This window comes from Perognathus longimembris, chromosome 2, assembly GCF_023159225.1.
Source record: "Perognathus longimembris pacificus isolate PPM17 chromosome 2, ASM2315922v1, whole genome shotgun sequence".
Taxonomy (NCBI): Eukaryota; Metazoa; Chordata; class Mammalia; order Rodentia; family Heteromyidae; genus Perognathus; species Perognathus longimembris.
Genome location: NC_063162.1, coordinates 12,640,657 through 12,659,787, shown reverse-complemented (window position 1 = coordinate 12,659,787; position 19,131 = coordinate 12,640,657). Strand labels below are relative to the sequence as shown.

The 19,131-nt window shown below is 42.0% G+C and overlaps 1 protein-coding gene and 1 long non-coding RNA gene across 17 annotated transcripts in view; one reads left to right on the top strand and one right to left on the bottom strand.

The window, feature by feature from the left end:
* Ablim1 (actin binding LIM protein 1) overlaps nucleotides 1-19,131 on the bottom strand; it is a 243,101-nt gene that overhangs the window by 17,295 nt on the left and 206,675 nt on the right. For 14 of the 16 annotated variants that reach the window (XM_048338187.1, XM_048338185.1, XM_048338198.1 and 11 more), the window contains 4 exons: nucleotides 12,591-12,668; nucleotides 11,685-11,840; nucleotides 9,575-9,610; nucleotides 7,733-7,862 (listed from right to left, as the gene is read on the bottom strand). In XM_048338187.1, coding sequence (XP_048194144.1) covers nucleotides 7,733-7,862; nucleotides 9,575-9,610; nucleotides 11,685-11,840; nucleotides 12,591-12,668 — 400 coding nt within the window. Of the gene's footprint in view, nucleotides 1-5,131; nucleotides 5,252-7,732; nucleotides 7,863-9,574; nucleotides 9,611-11,684; nucleotides 11,841-12,590; nucleotides 12,709-16,184; nucleotides 16,233-19,131 lie in introns of all 16 variants that reach the window. The other 2 variants (XM_048338196.1, XM_048338199.1) reach the window with 2 other exon arrangements.
* Nucleotides 2,442-18,796, top strand: LOC125346033. The gene is made up of 3 exons (XR_007209847.1): nucleotides 2,442-2,817; nucleotides 3,656-3,658; nucleotides 18,786-18,796. It is a non-coding gene; the product is annotated as an uncharacterized LOC125346033 (long non-coding RNA).

Here is a 19,131-nt window from a genome sequence, read left to right as displayed (position 1 = left end):
ACAGGCTACTGACTGAAGATCACTATCAGATGGTTAAATCTCAAGCATGTTCAGGGGAGGGATACGCAAGCCCCACCCCAGGTATGACTGTTTCCAAGCATGATAGCACAGGCTGGTCATTGGAATGTATTTCTGGGCAAGGAGGGCTAAGTCTGAGAGCCCGAGTGGTCCCCCAGGCCTCCCCCTCAGCAGTACAAAGTGCCTTCATTGCCGCATATGTTTCTGTTTTCGTCTCTCGGAAATACACAAATGGAATCAGGTCCCCTTCCTGCCAAGTATTTAGGGACTGCCTAGACTTCTACCTTCGCTTCCAACGTGACCAATGATTCTATTACTAACACACTGACTTAACACCCAGTCTGGTGAGTGTGTATGTGTGTGTCTGTGTCTCTGTGTAAATGTGTGATGCCATATATTAGCTCCTAAAAATCATGAAGCATCACCCTAACCTACTCTATCGAAAAGCCCATTTGTAAAAAGAACGTTCATTTAATCTCAGTCTCCTAAAGGGCAATAGTTGAAAACAATGTGCATGAAAACAGATAGAAGTAAGCAAAAGGATGAGAATGGTTTGCATTTAGAAGAAAAACTGTATTAACCCCATGGCTGGATTGGAGATGGAGCTCCATCCTCAACGAGGCTCAGGTCCATGCCCTGGCAAGAGTAAGTGCTTTGTAGGGTCTGTGAATGAATGACTGAAATAGGCCAACAACTCAGCTCCACAGCTGCCGGACTGCTGCAGCTAATGCCGCTGTAGGATTACGCCATACGCTGTCTCCATTCAAGAAAGCCGGACACTGGTAAACACAATGGAATTATTACAGCACCTGCCACTTCCCCATTCTACTGGGTCTCTATATATCCCATTCAGTTGTTTCACTTCTGAAAACAATCTATAGCCTTATAACCATGAGGAAAATTATTAAGGCAAGTACCCCACAATTAAGGAGATGAGTTCTCAGGGGTTTCTCAAGAGTAGGTAAAGGTCTCGGTTTGCTTAATTTATTTGTGATTGGTCTTTCAAAGACTGCATATCTTGAACACTGGCTATCCTTGCTTCTGAACCACGACTCTCCTTGCCTTTCACCATCATTTCCCTCTGACACTAGCATCCACACAGAGCACCGAGTATTTCAGGGAAGTGTTCTCACAGTTTGGGGTTATAATCCTTAATTCTGTGAAAATCTATTACACCTATCTGCCAATGTTATGAACCCATGCTACAATATTGGCATATTCATCTTTCTCTCAATAAGATCTTCTGCAGTAGAAACTTGTGCTTTCTTGGATAAAGGTGAAGAATCTAGAAGGTTCTTGGAGAGACCATCTAAATTCCCAGTGGGTAAATTCTCACTTAATGCTGCCATCAGTGAGATATCATTCTTTTTCATTTTGTTTTGTTTTTTTTCTTTTGGTGATGGTCCTGGGGCTTGAACTCAAGGTCTGAGTGCCATGCCTTTGCTATTCTGCTCCAGGCTAGTGTTCTTGGCTTATGGCTCCACTTCTGGCTTTCTTTCTTTTTGGTACTTAACTGGAGATAAGAGTCTCACAGACTTTCCTGCCAAGGGCTGGCTTCAAACCATGATCCTCAGGTCTCAGCCTCTTGATTATTACAGGCATGAGCCACTGGTGTCTGGCTAGGCTTATAGGTATAAGCTACCAACACATACTTGGATATCATTCTTTGATTGTGTATCTTCAGCAAGAAGAGGTCAATGGACCTGGTTCGTTAACTTTCTTGAAAAAGACACATTTTAAAATTAGATTTAACTCTATGCTCATGTAAAACTCCCTACAAAACTTTTAGAAACACCAGGTAAAGAAGAATCAGCCACACAGTCCTCTCATCGAATCCATGTGATCTGATTTCCATGTAGCACTGTAGCTTAGTGGGCAAAAAGGTCCTCAGATTACATTGTTAAGTACCAAATCCTTAGTCCTGAAACACCAAAGGCATAAAAATTGGGGGGCATTTTTAAAAAGTCAAGTAGACTTCTTTGTATGTGACTTCTTTTGCTTTTCTACTCTAAACATTTCATCTTTAAATGATGTAACTATTATTTCTGTCTTCATCATAAATAACCAGTTAAGGCTCTGAGGGGCCTGGGGTTTAGCACATTACTTGGGCAAAATAATGCATGTGCCATCAGATGAAATATCCTATTTGGAATGTATTGTTATCACCACCGCCATCATTAGGCTGGGATAAGATATTATTTGAAAATAATATATGACCTAGGTACTGGTGTCTCTTGCCTGTAATCCTAGCTGCTCAGGAGGCTGAGATCTGAGGACCAGAGTTCAAAGCCAGACAAGGCAGAAAAGCCCCTGTGAAATTTTTATCTCCAATCAACCACTCAAAAATTGGAAGTAGAGCTGTGGCTTAAAGTGGTAGAGTGCTATCCTTGAGCAAAAGAGCTTAGGGATAGTGCTCTGCCCATTTGTTCAAGCCTCACCACCGATTAAATAATAAATAAATAAATAAATAAAATAACATACTAGTGCATGTATATAGGTAGATCACACCCAAAATTGTTTTATTCCTTAGCTTAGTACTTTTATGGAGAATTTATATAATGATCTTTGCTACATTTTTGGTGAAAAGGTACTACCATACTTATATTCCTTGTTCTTACCCTTTATTATCTTCCTTGTTAGCCTAGTAAGGCATTTGTTTTTGTCCTTGAGAAATCATTCACTTGAAAGATTCTCAGAATGCTTTCCTTTTGGGTGCCCCGAGAGCCTGTATGGCTAATTCTGAGATGAATGAATACACACGGAAGTGTGTAGCTCCGTTATAGAACATACATACATACAGTAGCCATTCCAGGAAGGAAAGTCCTTGAGACTCTGATCTCCAATTAACCACCAGAAACTGAAAGTGGTGCTGTGGCTCAAAGTGGTAGAGCACTAGCCTTGAGAGAAAAAGCTCAGGAACAGCCTGAGTTCAAGGCTCACAACTGACAAAACAACAAAACAAAACAAAAACCCTATAAACAAGAATTACAGGGTTTTTCTCCAGTAAATATGTATTTATTAAGTATGTATTTCTATTATAGCAATACACATATATGGTAAAATAGGAGAAATTCCTTTCAAAGGAACTTAATCTATATTGTTTTTCTATTCACATATTGAAATCATACTTCCTAGACCTGGAATACAACGAGGGTCATGGAAGTTAATTTTAAAGGTCTTTGAGATGTAATTTGCAAATAGCTCTTTTGTCCATTCTGAAATTTCCAAATGCTGGAAGGGTCTTCCACATAAATGAACATAATGTATTTTAAAACAAGAATTCCTTTGAAAAGCAGCAACTATCTGGTCAAATCTATTAGGCTTTTAAGCAATATCTTTATACAAATTCTCCATAATTTATTTATAAACTAGAAAAATGCTCATCTGACTTAAGATTTAAACATATACCATTATATATACATATGTATGTATATATAATATTTTGCATCTGAATTACACAGGCTATTTCTTATAAACAAAATACAGGTGTATACACCCAGAAATGAGATAGATAATTAGATGTTTGTAAAAATCTATGTTCAGAGTCCTGCTAAGTTCTTTTGACCTAGTGCTTTTATAACTTACACCCATAAAATCTGACTCTGCTGAAAACATCCAATTCAGACTAACAGAAAAGAATGTCTCTTCAAAATACATAACTGAAGTTTGTTTTTCAATGATTTCTTTATTTTTATTAGTTTTATTTTTTACATTTTTTTTTCAATTTTTAAGTAGCGGTACAAAGGGGATTCAAGTCATCCAGTCAGATTTCAAGTACAATACATCTTGATCAATGTTCTCTATGGTTTTAGAAAGATTCTCCAAAGTACTCTCGACATTTTGATTTTTTTTTAAAAAAAAACCTTCCAAATACTAATTAGTAATAACAGTTTAAGACAATCCATCAAGAATTTCAGAATGTGCCCTAACTACCAAAAACCTTACTTATAGCAACCAGTGCCTATCTCCAATGAGCAAGTCAGCAGTAATATTTTCAAAGCATGGGAAGTGCTGACACCGCACATGTATAAGACAACCACATACTGCTAGAACACAGTGGGTTGACATTTTAGGATTTAGTTGTTTAAGAATCAAGTAAACTACAAGGGGAAAAAAAAATAAAGCTTGCAGAGACTGATAATGAGTGCTCAGGAAACTAGAACCACATTTCGGCTACTGAACAGATGGATTTGTGAGAGGAACCCTTGGAAAAGTGGTTAGGTTTCAAATCTACAGTAACCTCTCTGTGCTTGCCTCCTCCTCCTCCCTTCTGCTGCTGTGTTGGTGGATTAATCTGGTTCCCGCCAAGCCTGTAGATTGAGTCAGGATCACTGGGGAAACTCAGAGTTCATTTAAATTAATTAATGTCTCCCCCTCCCCCGCCAGCCTCTTTAAGGCTCTAGGCTCCCTTATTCCATGGAGAGACCCCCCCTTCCCTCCCATTGAGGACTGCTACAGAAGCATCAGCAACAATGAAGAAAATGATGAGGTACTATAAAGAGAATAGAGCAAAAATGCAAGGTGGGAAGAGAAAAACAGAAGGCAAAGCGCTCTTGTCTATGGGGTGGGAATTGGGACAAATCAAAAGCAAACTCTTCTGAGAGTCAGCTCAGAGAGAGAAACTGACTTTATGTTGTCCCCCATCATTTTATGCTGCCCCAACAGGTTCAAAGAGTTAAATGGCCTATCACCATGACATCTGGATATTTGTTACTAAATCCTGGTGTGTTTTGCTGTGTGACACATCGCATGTTAAAAACTCAGGAAAACTCCCCCAAGAATATATTACATTTTGTTTTTGATGTAGGCAAAAACAAAAGAATAATATTTTTTTTTTTTGCTCCCAGTGGGTGAATCATGTATCTTCACTGGCTTCAATACACTTCCTGTTTCTTCACCTAGAGCCCTTAGAAATGACGCATCTCTTGGGATTGTGAGATGCTCGGCCAGTTCTAAGGCCACGGTTAGGTGGAGTCATGACACACGCGCAGGCATGCGGATGGGCCGGAAGCTCGGTGGCTCAAACTCTTGGAGATACACCTTATTAGCCTTGCCAGGGAGCTAATAAATCTCCACTACCGCAGGTGCTGCCTGCCAAGGCCTGCCTCCTTACCTTTCACATGGGGGAGGAAGTGGTGTCGGAAGGGGGGGTTGGGGCGGGAGTCGCAGTGGGTGGAGCTGAAGCTGCTGGTGCGCAGGTGCGACCACCTGTGCACACCAGGAGACAAAAGCTCTGGGCAGCGAGGAATCAGTGGGGGCAGGGCGGGGGTGGGGGTGGGAGGGAAACAGAGAAGAAGAAGAAAGAAATTAACACAGGAGCAGGGAACGTGGGGTAAGATTCCAAAGGTCAGGAAAGAAAGAGTGTTAATCGGGAAACAAGGAGGAAGGAAAAAATAAAAGGGTTATAGGTGCACTTGCAAAGAGCTGGCAGAGTGAGCTCGGAGTCGGTGTCTAGGAATAGACGGAGTGGGAAGAAGGACGGGTTCCCCAGGACAGGGGTGGAGATTGGTGCCCTAGGTAGGACAGGGCACTTCATGCAGATGCAACAATAGCTGTGTTTTAGGAAGTGCTTGGCAAAACAGAACCCTCTGAAATGTATATGAGAAGTGACAATTCCAAGAAACTTGAAAAAAAAATACCTATGTGTTAGAGTCACATTCGATTTTTTTATAAGCTGTAAACTTGTCCCTATAGGACATTTCTACCTGCAAAGCAAAACCGATCTGTGTTCCCTCAGGAGTAGAGTTACCACTGGGCTGTAGCAGTAAATGCTGGGGGATGGAACACCAGCTCAGGCCTGTAATCCTAGTTACTCAGGAGGCTGAGGTGTGGGGGGATCAGGGTTCAAAGCCAGCCCAGGGAAGAAAAGTCTATGAGAGTCTTATCTCCTATTAACCAGCAAAATGCCTCAAGTGGAGCTGCAGCTCAAGTGGAAAAGGAAGTTCAAGCCCCAGTACTGGCATTTATTGTTATAAAAACAAAAACGGAACCCAGAAGTACGAGATTCAAAGCCTCATCGGTACCCAGAACGTATGGGGTGAATCTTTTAGAGGGATCTGCCCAGATTGCACGTGTGCTAGAAGTTTCTCTTTAGAAAGACAAGGGTAGGCCTCAAGAAATATGACAAGGCATCACACAGGTATGGTAATAGGAGGAGAAGGTTTTGAAGGCTGGTAGCAGCTGAACATGACTGGAGGCTTCCCGTGTTCAATAAGGACACAGGCTTTTCTGGGAACAACTACAATGGAATGACTTCTCCTACATTATTTAGAAAGTTCTGGATGGACCATTTCCCTGGGGCCAGAATGGCTGAGAGTGTCAGGGATGGATCTCCATCATCTCAACATGAGAGGTGGTAGCATAAATCATTTCTCAATGCCCAGAGAAGATAGACAAGAGCTCCTTGTAAGGGCACAAATAAAACGAAATCATCGTACATTAAAAGCTTGCTGGGCACTAGTGGTTCCCGTCCTAGCTACGCAGGATGCTGAGGTCTGAGGATCTGAGGACCGTGGTTCCAAGCCAGCCCAAGCAGGAAAGCCCGTGAGACTCTTATCTCCAATTAACTACCAAAAAGCTGAAAACGGACCTGTGGCTCAATGTGGTAGAGCACTAGGCCTTGAGCATAAAAGCTGATGGACAGAGCCTATGCCCTGAGTTCAAGCCCCAGGACTGGCAAAAAAAAAAAAAAAAGACTTTCCTAAAAGCTTTCATTTAACATTATTTAATAACACAAAGTATGCATAAGCCTAGAAAAATGGATTCATTGTTGAAGGAGCTAATTGTTTCAATCTTCAACATCTATCTGCTAAATCCATGGCTTCAAAGAGAAGGTTGCAGTGTTAACACATTCTATTCACTTCCTTTGGTTTTAGTTCCTATACATTGTTTAAGAGTTGGTCCTTGGATGGATTTGTTCTCAGGTTGGGTAGAAATGAGAAGCTTAAAATAAAGCCTTCATAGATGGGCACTGCTACCAAGTTCATGTAGAGACCAGAACCTTCCCTTCCCTGTGACTATTGTTCAAGGCACCCTAGAGCTGGGCTGGGCTATATATTCTCTCCTGCTCCACACATTAGACTCCCATCAAGAGCCACAGGGGCTAAGTTCTCTGCAGGTCAAGGTCAACCTGCAGGTCAAGGTCAACTGACCTGTTTCTACCTATGAGATTCTCTATCATAGGAAATCCCTGAGGGTTTTTGTTTTGAATCTTACTGAAAATCTTAGGGGTCGAAGGGGTCTTAAAAAGTTCTTTAGTCTGATCCTAGAAAGTACTTAACCAATCATGCTTAGTAACTCCATATTCTGGAATAAGGTTATGAGCTTGTCAACAAATGGTTACTAATAGATTTTAGAGCATGCCAGGGTGCTTAAAAAGCATGTCCAAATGTTCTCTATCAGAGATCTTCCTTTAAAGTCTCAAAGGGATGAGATTTTCATCCATTCTAAAACAACAACAAAAAAAAAAACACCCATTTCTTTCACTAGTTTAATGCCAAAATGTAATTGAACAAGCCAAAGGGGACTTCACCATCAAACGCTGATAATTCAAGAAAGGATATGATAGCAAGTATAGATGGATACTCGTTTTCATTTTGTTCTGGAAAATGGGCCCAAATAATCAGTCCTAATTTTTCAATATGTGAGGGGACAAAAATATTCCACAGAGATATAGCTTATGTTATAGAGTGGATGGAGAAAGAGTGGTCCTTACCAGGTCTGTGGAAGTGCTGGGGAGAGCGTGACGTGGTGGGAGTGTAGCTATGGCGGCTGTACACAGGGGAGTTGATGGAGCCTTGGCTGGTGGACCGGTGCATCACCCGATCCCGTATGTCCTGGTAACCCTGGAACAAAGGTTGAAAAGATGTGAGCATAAAACGCATCAAGACTATTAGCATTCCCAGGTGAGCTCTGAATAGCCACGTCCACTTGCTTATTTATTTAGGGCCACGTTCTCTAACTATGTATGGACATAGCTCATGTGTTTTGTCCATAACTCAAAGCCGTTGTAATGATTAAAATGTAAACTATAAAACTATAACCTTCCCATAGCGATAGAGCTCTGGGGAAAGAAGTATTCTGATGACATTTGTGTTGTGCTTAGTGCTTTTCAGTTTTACAAAAGTGGGTCCACCTGTTTTGGATCTGCATAATAGTAACGAGAAGTAAGTCTCTCCGTATTGCCTTCCATCCAAGCAATAAAGAACAAGGTGGAAGCAAGCCAAAAGTATGTGTGCAGATGGATAATGAAAACCGGGAAAGGGAGGGCTCACTTCAGAATTAGTGTCCAGATTGGGATCTTTCTTGACACCAACTCACACTGGTGACACCCCAAGTTAATATCCCCAGACAAGCTGGCTCAAGGCCAGTAACCACTTCTCATCTTGAGTTGCCAAGGAAAGAATCTTAAAAGAAAGAATTCTTTCAAAGATTTTTATATCACTACCATCCTTAAAGGCAAAACATTTTCATTACGTGCTCCATCAATTGGACAATAATTCAGAAATGATCACTTCAATGAAATACAGTGACACCTTTTATAGGTTATGTATGTCCAAACCTAGAAAAGTATAGAAAGCCATTTGTACTAAAAGATGATATAAAATTTGTACTAAAAGATGATAGTCAAAAAGTGTGAAAAGTGTTCTACATTTTAGGAATTTGTTGCTTTATGAAGTTGCCACTGGCACAATACAAAAAAAAATGTTTCTAAGAATGAATGACTATTTTTGCACAACACCTTGTCAAAAAAATTTGTGTTCAATTAATAAATAAATTTAAAAAAAAAAGAATGAATGACTAGTGATTACGAAACTGAAACCTCAGTCAGCACAACTTGGTGAAGCTCTGCAGAAAATAGCAAGGAAGGGTGTTTGGGTGAATCTTGGTTTACTAAAACAACACATTAGATAACAAAACAAAAAAATTCCTCAGAGGATTTGTTTGACCTTGTTCCCCCCCCCATCAAAAACAAAAATTAATTCTTGATAATTGCAGAACACTCTAAGAGACTGATTATATAAAGCACTCAGCCGGAAGTACACAAACACTGTAGATGGCTCACATCTCCAATGACTGATTCCCAGTTTTATATTTTTAAAAAAGTATTAAGAAAGGTGCTTGACTTTAAGATGAGCCCACTGATTACAGGAAAGCCCCCCACAAAGTTGGTTCCTCAATTAACTGAATGCCAGCAGCCATTTCTGACACTCCAGTATAACTAATATACTATATATACACCAGTGTATGAATATGGTTCAGAGCAACTACATGTAAACAAGGGTGGAGCACCTACTCCTGCAGACATGATCCTGCCACTCAGAGGTGCAGAAACTGATCTGCCTGAAGCCACTGTTACTCCCTCTTTACCCCTTTCAAAGAAGTTTTCTGCCATCTGAGGGTCCTGTCTCCTAGGCAAGCCATCTCTACATCCGTCACAGTCTCCATCTGCCTTGTTCCTTTGTGGGTGGACAGCCATTTAAAAAAAAACCTAGCCTCAGCCAGGTCCAAGTCTTTCCCCAACTTCACCCATTCCAATGGCCGACATGGTTCTTACCTCTGCCGATGGAGTAGGGGACAAAGTCCTTGGAGACTAGGAGAGAAGAGAGACATTTCAGGTCAGGACAGTTTTAATTAGAGTTGCTCCTCAGAATGAGCCAGAAACGTGATCTCAAATCCAGCATGTGTTGCTGGATCTATCTCTTGTGCACTGGGGTGCACTGGGACCTGTGGCAAACTAGAAAGCTCCCAGGAGAAACAGGTGCATATTTTTGCCCAAGCAACATGGTTCTCATAAATACATTCTTAACTTAATAAGCATATGATGTCCTAGATGATCAAGTTAGACAAAATGAAATTCATTTTTCTGTTATTTTCTGGCTCTGCTCACTTGCATTGGGTGAAACATAGGGTTTTATAAACATGGGTTTAAGCTGAATTATAACCAGAGCAATCACTGGTAAAGAGTTTAGTGAGGATGAGAAAATAGAGAAGGTGACAGTGATCAAGGTGCACTGTACTCATAAATTGACATGTTGAATTGGAACCCCTTTATACAACTAAAGATTTTTTTTTATTAAAAAAGAGTTTGATAAGACTGTGCTAATAAGACATTGGCTATTCTATCCTTGCTGCCTCCGTCTCACACTATATACCTCAGGGTCTATCCTTTCAGAAATACAGGCTTTCTGAGGCCATCAAGATTTTCTTGAGGTCTCTGATTTCTGCACTGAGGGGGCAGGCCATTTTGTTCCAGGTTAGGATTGTAATGGTGTTGATTTTGAGAGCAGCCAACATTTTGCTGATCACCATTGTAATATAAAGACCTTCCTTAACCCTTATATAAAACCTTTAGAGGTAAATCTTGAAGTTTACAGATAAACAACAATGACATATGTAATTTTCCCAAATTCATTTGGTTAGTAAATTTTGGAATCTGATTTTACTTGCTTACTTAGGGACGGGATCTCACTGTATAGCCTTGACTGGCCTTGAACTTGTGATTCTTCTGCCTTAACTTCTGGAAGGCTGAGATTATAGGCAAGGGCCAGTACATTCAATTGAATATGGTTCTAAATGCTAAAAAATTCACTTCAAAGCCTAAAATTTTGAGTTTTTAACGTTTTACTGCTTCAAGTGGACTCACTGGGAAGCAAGTGTGCATAAATACATACATGTGTATCTGCGTGTGCACGCATGCACGCGCACACACACACACACACACACACACACACATCCTATAACTCAATAAAGAGACGCCAGCTTCCCTCTGGTTATGTGATGTGAACAGGAGTAACTTCTCACCTACTTGCTCTAAGACCATCTCTATGTATTTTAATCCAGAACTACCCCTTGCCCTTGATCCTCTACAAAACTCTGTTATCCAATGACAGAACAGCCAAAGACAAACTCGTTGCCTAACATTGTTGCAGATGCAGTACAGAAATACAACCACTAGGGGGCACTACATGAAAATGAATAGCACTTCCTGCAGTAGGGACCATTTCACTACAGAGCTATGCTCTGGAACAAAACTCAGATTAAAAAATAAACAAAAGAAATGCTATATAAACATAATATGCATTTTAAAAATTAAATATACATACGCTGAGAACAAGCATGCCATTTTCATGCTTCACCAAGTCTGGGTGCACCCTGTGATGTTACAGGTGGTTTATATCCTGGCTTAACCTTGGCTGAATGATGGATTAGAATCCAGTACTTTGGTAACATCCTGTATTGACCGAAATCCGTTTATATATAATTCAAACTTAAAGACACAAGAGGGGAGGAGGTGCAATGTGAATAAGTGAATAAATGAATGCATGAATGAACTAAAAGGGGGAAAATGAGTGAGTTGAAGCCAGGGAAAACAGATCAGACCCCATGAGACCAACGTAGAAGGTGACAAGGTGATACGGCAGGAGAGGAGGGAGGAGTGCAAGGGCAGCAAGGCTCTGCTCATTCCTGCACCTCAGCTCACACCACTGGGCTGTAGTTGCCCTCTTCTCTCTACATGTTCTTTATTTTTGTATGTCATAATACTGCAGTTCCTACAGAGCAGGCAACTGATTTATTTCAGCTCTAAACAGTTGTTATACACAGGACTGGAAAGAAAGTAAATCGTTGAGCAATGTCTCACAATCACTGCTGGTTGAATTTATTACCTCTCCAAGGCTCTGTCTCTCTTGCTTGTCATCATAGCCCGAAGTGTAGAAAGGCTCATAGGTAATAAGATCTGGACGTTCAATATCATAAATCGCCTTGACCTTGGGAATGGCTGCTAAATCCTTGTAATCCAGGATTTCATTGTCTACTTTTGCCTGGCAAAGTGAACAGAGAGAAAAATTACTCTGCAGTCTCAAGGCTCTGACAAACCACTGTCAGTGCATCTTGTGTCTTGAGAGGTGAAGATCTTTAATATGAAGATTTTTACGAGGCAAGCACTCTTGCCACTAGGCCATATTCCCAGCCCAATATGAAGATCTTTAATACGTCTAAAGAGCATAGCCTGCTCTTTAGACAGCTCCTCTATACCTACTATTATCTATATTTTTTTTAAATCAAAGAGTTAGGAAAACATTTCTAGAACTCAAAAAAGGGGAAATGTGTAAACCTTAAGGATATTCCCTATGTTTATTACAGAGAAGGAAAGTCTCAAAACAAATGGCAAACATTTCCTTCCAGATGGCAAAAAGCAAGGAACAGCTATTCAACAAACAATTTAGGTATCTTTGTATCTGACTTGATATCTGGCATCTGACCACAACATTATAAAATAGCTACTGAATTTCTGACACACAAGTCATGTGGCAACCATTTTTTAAATCCTGCATCTTATTACTGGATTCTTCCGGTCATCCATCATTTGATCTGATGAACAGGTATGAATTGAATTACCTGGAGAAGACATGATCAAGCAGACTGATGGATAAAAGTGAAAACTGGATCTTGGAACAGAAATCGAAACCACTGCGAATCAGCCTCTCGTTTGAATTATTCATCGGGCTGGCTGTCCCAATCCCCCAGCTTTCCTGGCCCTCACAGGACGCCTTCCAAAAGTAGCTACTCACATAGATGGTGTGGGCTGGTGAGCCAGGGACGCTGGAACCGGGTCTAGAATAAATACTCTCAGAGGAGGTTCTGGTTGGCTGCAAAATAAACAGAGACCCATCAGATATCAAACCATGGCTTCAGAGTCTAGACTAACCTGACTACATTAGCTTTAGTTTAAAAAACAAACAACAAAAACGGAGCTACTTTTTAAAAGGCGAGATCTGTGACCTTCATGAATAAGGGACAATCAACCAGGAAGGAAGTTACATGAAAGCCAGTGAGATCCGCCAGTGAAGGTACATTTGGGGGGGCTTTCTGGTCACCTCCTTTTCCTTGTCCCTACTGGACTTCTGGCTACACTGAGCACATCTCAATATAGAGCCATTGCTCTCGTCTCAATGTCCCCCCTTGCAATTCTCCTCTCTCCACAGCCCTTGTCACAGCCTGTTTCTTCTGTGCTTCTTTGGACTACTGTTTCCTATAAGTTTCCCACTGTTGCCTTCAGTTTTGTTTTTTTTTGTTTTTGTTTTTGTTTTGTCAGTCATGGGTCTTGAACTCAGGGCCTGGCTACTGTCCTGAGCGTTTTTGCTCTACCACCTTGAGCCGCAGCACTATTTCTGGTTTTCTGTTGGTTAATTGGAAATAAGAGTCTCATGGACTTTCCAGGCTGGGCTGGCTTCAAACTACTATCCTCAGATCTCAGCCTCCTGAGTAGCTAGGATTATAGGCTGAAGACATTAGCACCTGGCCACAGTCAGTTTTCAAAGTCAAACCAACCGGTCATCAGATCTACTGACTGTTCTGCTGGATCTTCAGATTGTTTTATTTGGGAAAGGTTCCAGATATTAGATTCAGAACCTAGTCTTTCTTTTATTTCATTCACCACTTCCCATTGTTTACCTTTGCTTCATTCCAACTATCTAGCCTTGCTACAAAGTTTTATTTTACAAGTCTCTTGTCTAAGGCCTGTTACATTCTTGTTTGTCCATTTCTTTATAACAGCTCTCTTTTGTTCTCTTCTATATTGGAGGTAACTGGGTATAACACATAATATTCTACACAAGGGCTAGTTTGGGAGTCAAATAACTTGGGTTCAAATCTAGGCTCAACTATATGTGTGATATTCTTTTTTTCCCCGTTTTCCCTTTTTCTTGAGTTTCAATTTCTCCACTAATAAAATGGGAAGACAGTATTGGCAAAAACTGCTTTGCAGAGTTAAATGCGATAATATATTGTCAGGCATGGGCTAAGTAGTCAATATTCTCTAAAAATTTATCATTAGATTGGATTTTCTGTCCAGTTAGCATCCAACTGCCCATGTTTCCATTCTGGAGACAGAATATTCTGTTCCAATGTAATCTACAAGAGTCTTTCTATGCTTCACATAGCTCCTTCCCGTGAACTCAGGTGTGTTTGGTAATTTATCACAGTCCCTGGACAGCATCCCTATGGAGACAGAGGGCTCTTCAAAGGGAGTCTGACTCCTCTCACACACAGAGCCTTCCTGTGATCTGCCCACTTCAATCATTAATGTCCCTTCCTTGGCGGATGGCAATGGCCTTGCATAGGCCTGTCTTATCTGCCAAGACAGTTCTGGGTCAGACACTTCTTGCTCAAGGCTTAACTCCACAAGGATCACTGCTTCTTGCTCCTGTCCCTAGCGGCTCTTGAAGTACATTTGCTCAACCAGTGGTGACTGAAAAGTTCTCTCTCTCTCTCCTCTCTCTCTCTCTCTCTGTGTATGTGTGTGTCTCTCTCTTTCTCTCTGTCTCTCTCCTGGTCCTAGGGTCGGGGTGCCATCCCTGAGCTTTTGTGCTCAAGCCTAGTGCTCTATACAGTTCACCTTCTGGCTTTTTAGTGGTTCACTGGAGATAAAAGTTTTATGGTCTTTCCTGCCCAGGCTGGCTTTGAACTGCTATCCTCAGTAGCTAAGATATGGAGTAGTTAGGATTACCAGTGAGAGCTAAGTCTCTCCTTTATGAAGATCCTAACATTTAAATTTCAAAACTGGAATGATAAAGCTTGGAGTCTTAATCCTAACTGGTTAGAATTTTATATTCAATGTGAAGCATCTAAAATCCTAAACATGTTGCATTAAAAAAAAAAACTTGCTTGTTAAAGTAACTCCTTTAATTCCTCCAACTCTAATTTCTCCCCCCTAAAATACATGACTTGCTGTTCTGGCTGAGATACTTTTTGGAAGCACTGAGAGCTATTCTCCAAAACACAGCACAAATCTACACAATGAAACTCATCTTACGCCTGCAGCTCCGGCTTCCTATATGTCTTGTTTACTAATCCCACTGACAGTTTCTTCTTTATCATGTGTGATCTTTACATTTATTAAGCCTAAGTTATCCTTTCAGCCCATGGAGACAGCCAAGGTAGTGGCAGTGACCTTGAAAATACAAATTGAGGTCATGAACATAACAGGTCATCAGCCTTTGTTTGGGGAGCTCTTTATGATGAGCAAAATTACCCCCTCTTGTCTGCATTATGGAAAAGACCTAAGGACGACTCCCAAGTCATGAGGCCATGCCCACTTTTTGCTCCAGAGAAATGGAAACAGCAAAGTCTAAAAACTACCAAACGTAAATGTGATTCACCTAACTTCCTTTTAAGGACCTTTCATTGTAGGCAAAAACAAACCAAGAACAAAAACACCCAACTGAAAAATTACAACTGGAACACTTCAGCTACTGATTTCGATGCTGCCTGTGGCAACAACAATGCCAGCTAAAGTGCGGTGGGGGTGGGGTAGATGGAGAGGCCGAGGCCAACAAGGAAAGGGTTACGTATGCTGAGACTTCACCAAACATCTTGCCAATAAGATGAGGCAACCAGCTAATCCTTCTTTTGCGAACAGGAAGAACAAAGCCACATGGAGCGCGCTCCTCAGCCTCTCCTAAAGAAGAGGCCTTTTGCTTTCTGTATCCCCAGCACAGCTTCCCATAGGCACTTTTGATGTCAACCAGATTTTTTATTTTCATCAAAAACAAAATCAACAAAGAAGGCCCTCAGTGGAAGACCAGCAGTTCACTTCAATGAGAGAGAGAGTGAGACAGAAAAAAAAAGACATTTAATGACTCGTCACTAGATGCTTGGAAAAACACATCTTTTCATTTCCAATAACTTTGTAAAGCCCTCTAGCTCTCTTTCAGCTCATTTGTGGCCCTAACCCTTGGCTTTGGCTACCTGCCCTACCATTCTAGTCAAAGAAATACGATTAATTGAAGAGATCTTTTGCACACATTGTTCCTTAAATACAGACTCTTCAAAGAACTTACCAGACCTTTGGCTGTTCAGTAAGAGAGAAAGAGTTCCAAGTATGTTCAAGGGTGGGCCACGGCATGTGGGGCCCCTGGGAGAGAGCTGGAAGGCTCTCCGCTGCCCCAGCCTCTTCCCACCTCACCCCCACTCTAAGTAGGAGCAAGGATGCAACAACTACTCCCCTACTTCCACTCCTCCGAAGCCATGCTCTACAAAGGTGAGGAAAACTACAGCAATGGGCAACCAGATCGGACTGATCTTAGGACCCGCTGAAGGAAAAGGACACTACAGGCACAAGGTGCGTGACTCCTGCTACCAAGCACTGTGGATGCTGACAGTACCTGCCTTGGGTTTTTTCTGGAGTTCACCAGACAAGGTGGTGGTAACAGCTGCAGAAGAAGGAATGCTTTTAAAATCTGCACACATTCAATACAAGTATGAGGTGACATTAATGCTCCGTTGGGGGTTTAAAAAAAAAAGAATTTGGGTTTGGAATAAAAGCAGGAGAGGCCTCTGGTGGACATCCTTTCTCTGCAAACAGTTGCACAAATAGTACACAAATTGATTGGTTAAAAGGTATGACGTCTTCCCGGTGTCGATCTTGCCACCTCTATGTATGATTGACTCCTGAACTGTAAGGACATCTCAAAGGTGAGAGTCTCCAGAAAGAAGGCAGTGGGTACCACAGCTCCAAACCTAGTGGTATTTGCTTGCTATGTTATGGATTTGGAGGAGCACACATTATCATTGGTGAATGTTAGTTTCAAAAGAGAAAACAGTCATGCTCATCTTGTAGGTCAGCCAATTCATGCCTTAGCCTCACAGTGCAGCAGAGAAACTCTTTTTTTAGAATAGCAGCAAGTAGCCCATCCGGAGTATAACGAACTTGATATTGGGAATTCCATGTGCTCGGGTCTACAATGAATTAGTCATGCTCAGTACTGAGTTTCACCTATTAGACAAAAATCTCTGCCATTCACATAAGCCTCTTCCAGGAGTGAAACAAGATGATGTTTTGCTTATGTAACTCTATTTTTATCTTCTTCTTTGACATGTAATTCAGGGGGAAGAAGGGAATATTTCTTTTCTTTCTTTTCCTTTTCTCTCTCTCTTTTTTTTTTTTTGGTAGTACTAGGCAAGTGCTAGCCCCTTTTGCATTAGTTGTGCTTCAGATGTTTCCTGCTTTTGCCCAGGCCATACTGGACCACAATCCCACATAGATCAGCTCACACTTGTACATACCATACTGTTTTGTTTTTTTTGTTGAGAAGAGGATCTCACTAACTTTTATTTTTGCCTTATCTGGCCTTGCGACATGATCTTCCTATCCTCTTCCTCTTGAGTCGCTGGGATTACAGATGTAAGCTACTGAAACCAACTTCTGAATCCCTAATCAAATGACTTCCAGTCCACAAAATTTAACTTTTCTCCACAACACTATAAGGACTTATTTCCCAAGTACAGAGAGTGAGTGTGCACCTGCCAGGACAGGAGTGAGTTCACCTAGTCACTGAGGGTGCTGAGCCAGACTTCACAGGCTGCAAATGGTCAGAGCACTTGACAAATGAAAACAGCTGTGACTCAGGAACTGCATGGCTTTGGAGCCCACGTGTTCCTTCAGGGACTTGGTGAGCCACCCTCTTCCTTCGTCACCACTGGGGAAGGGAGACCTTGAAACACAGCACCATTCCTCTGCCAGGCCCCAAGCTGTTTACAGCTTGCTATGAGGAGCTTAAGTTGACTTCATTGATAATTATGGTTGGGTAATGGGAATCAGATGTCCCTTTTGAACAACAGGCTAGGAAGAGAGAAGTTATTAAAAACAGATCCCCACCTCTCTCTCTCTCTCCCTCTCTCTCTCTCTCTTTTCTCTTTCCTCCAAGTTTATTAAATTCAAGGGTCTGAAGTAAACAACAACCAAAATAAAAATCACACTTGGTGATGGTGCTTTCTTCAAGTCGTGAAAATGTATTACTTGGCTAGAGCCTGAGGAGTATATCACACCAATGGAGTTCAAAGTACCACTGGAAAGCAAAACTCTTGAAAAAGCCAAGTAGATCGTGCAAGCCAAGTTGGAGCAGCATCCTTAGCAAGAGGAACCACTTCAGCTGCTCCTCGTGTCCGTGAGACTTCTATGTTGTCTATGTGTGGTTTGTGGGACTTCTGCTGCTGGGGTTGAGCTTTAAAACAGAATGAAGATCCTATACCATCCTAGCTGGAGCACAACCCAGCACCAGTGCAGTGCCCTCCAGAGAGGCCTGGACTTAGAGTCCCCAGCTGTAGCCCTCTTGTGGCTTATGGCCTATGTTGTCTTGGGTTTTTTCCTCCCTAAAATTCTGTACATCTTCTTTTTTTTTTTTTTTCTAGTTCTGGGGTTTGAACCTAGGACTTTGCATATGCTTATGCAAATGCTCTACCACTGAGTTCCACCCTCAGCCCTTGTACTTCTATGTGTCAGATCACTTAAAGAAAGATGTTGACATAGAAATAGATAGAAACCCAAGCCTGCCTCCTCCCTAGCACAGTCCTGGCAGGCTCAGAAAGAAGGTGGAGGCAGAGCCCAGATAGCAGTGCTGTGCTACAGCCCTGAACGGCTGGCAGAGATGTTGAATGGGCTTTGTCTGGGGCATCACCGAACAGTTTGGGGAATGCTGCCTGCAGTCCAACGGACCAAGTTTCCCACTGAGTTCTCAGGGACCCCAAAGAAGGTGAAGTTCGGTGAGTCCTGCCTGGCTGTTCTTGGGGTATCACTGAGTCCCTGCCTTGCTCTTGGAAGGCACCCCCAGGAAGTCTGTCTGTTCTCTTTCATTTACTTCACCAGTGACCCCTGACAAGGGCCTCAGTGGCAGTTAGGGCTCTCTCTGGTTACTTAGGTTTTCAGTTCACTTCTCCCCCCACCCCCCACCCCCCATTGGTAGAGTAGAAAAGAAGGTAACTTGTAGACTCAGAAACCTGGGTTCCAATCTCAGCTCCTCTGCTGGCTGGTTTCCTAGCTGTGATGGGGCATAGCTTCCGTCTCCCCATCAGGAAAATGGGAGGAAGACGACCTGCCTGACAGGAACTCCTAGGAGATCTCAGGGAGATCCTGGCCTCCCCAGGGTGGTACCTGCCCTCCTTCTCCACTCCTCTCTCCAGCCAAACCACTCCTTCCCCAGCTCCAAGCTGCCATGAGCAACTCAGCCCCACCCCTTCTTCTCAGCTGCACATGTTCAAATCCCAACCACTCTTCCAAACTCAACCCAAACACTACTTTTCTATTCTAAGAAGTGATCCTTTCTCTCATGGGAC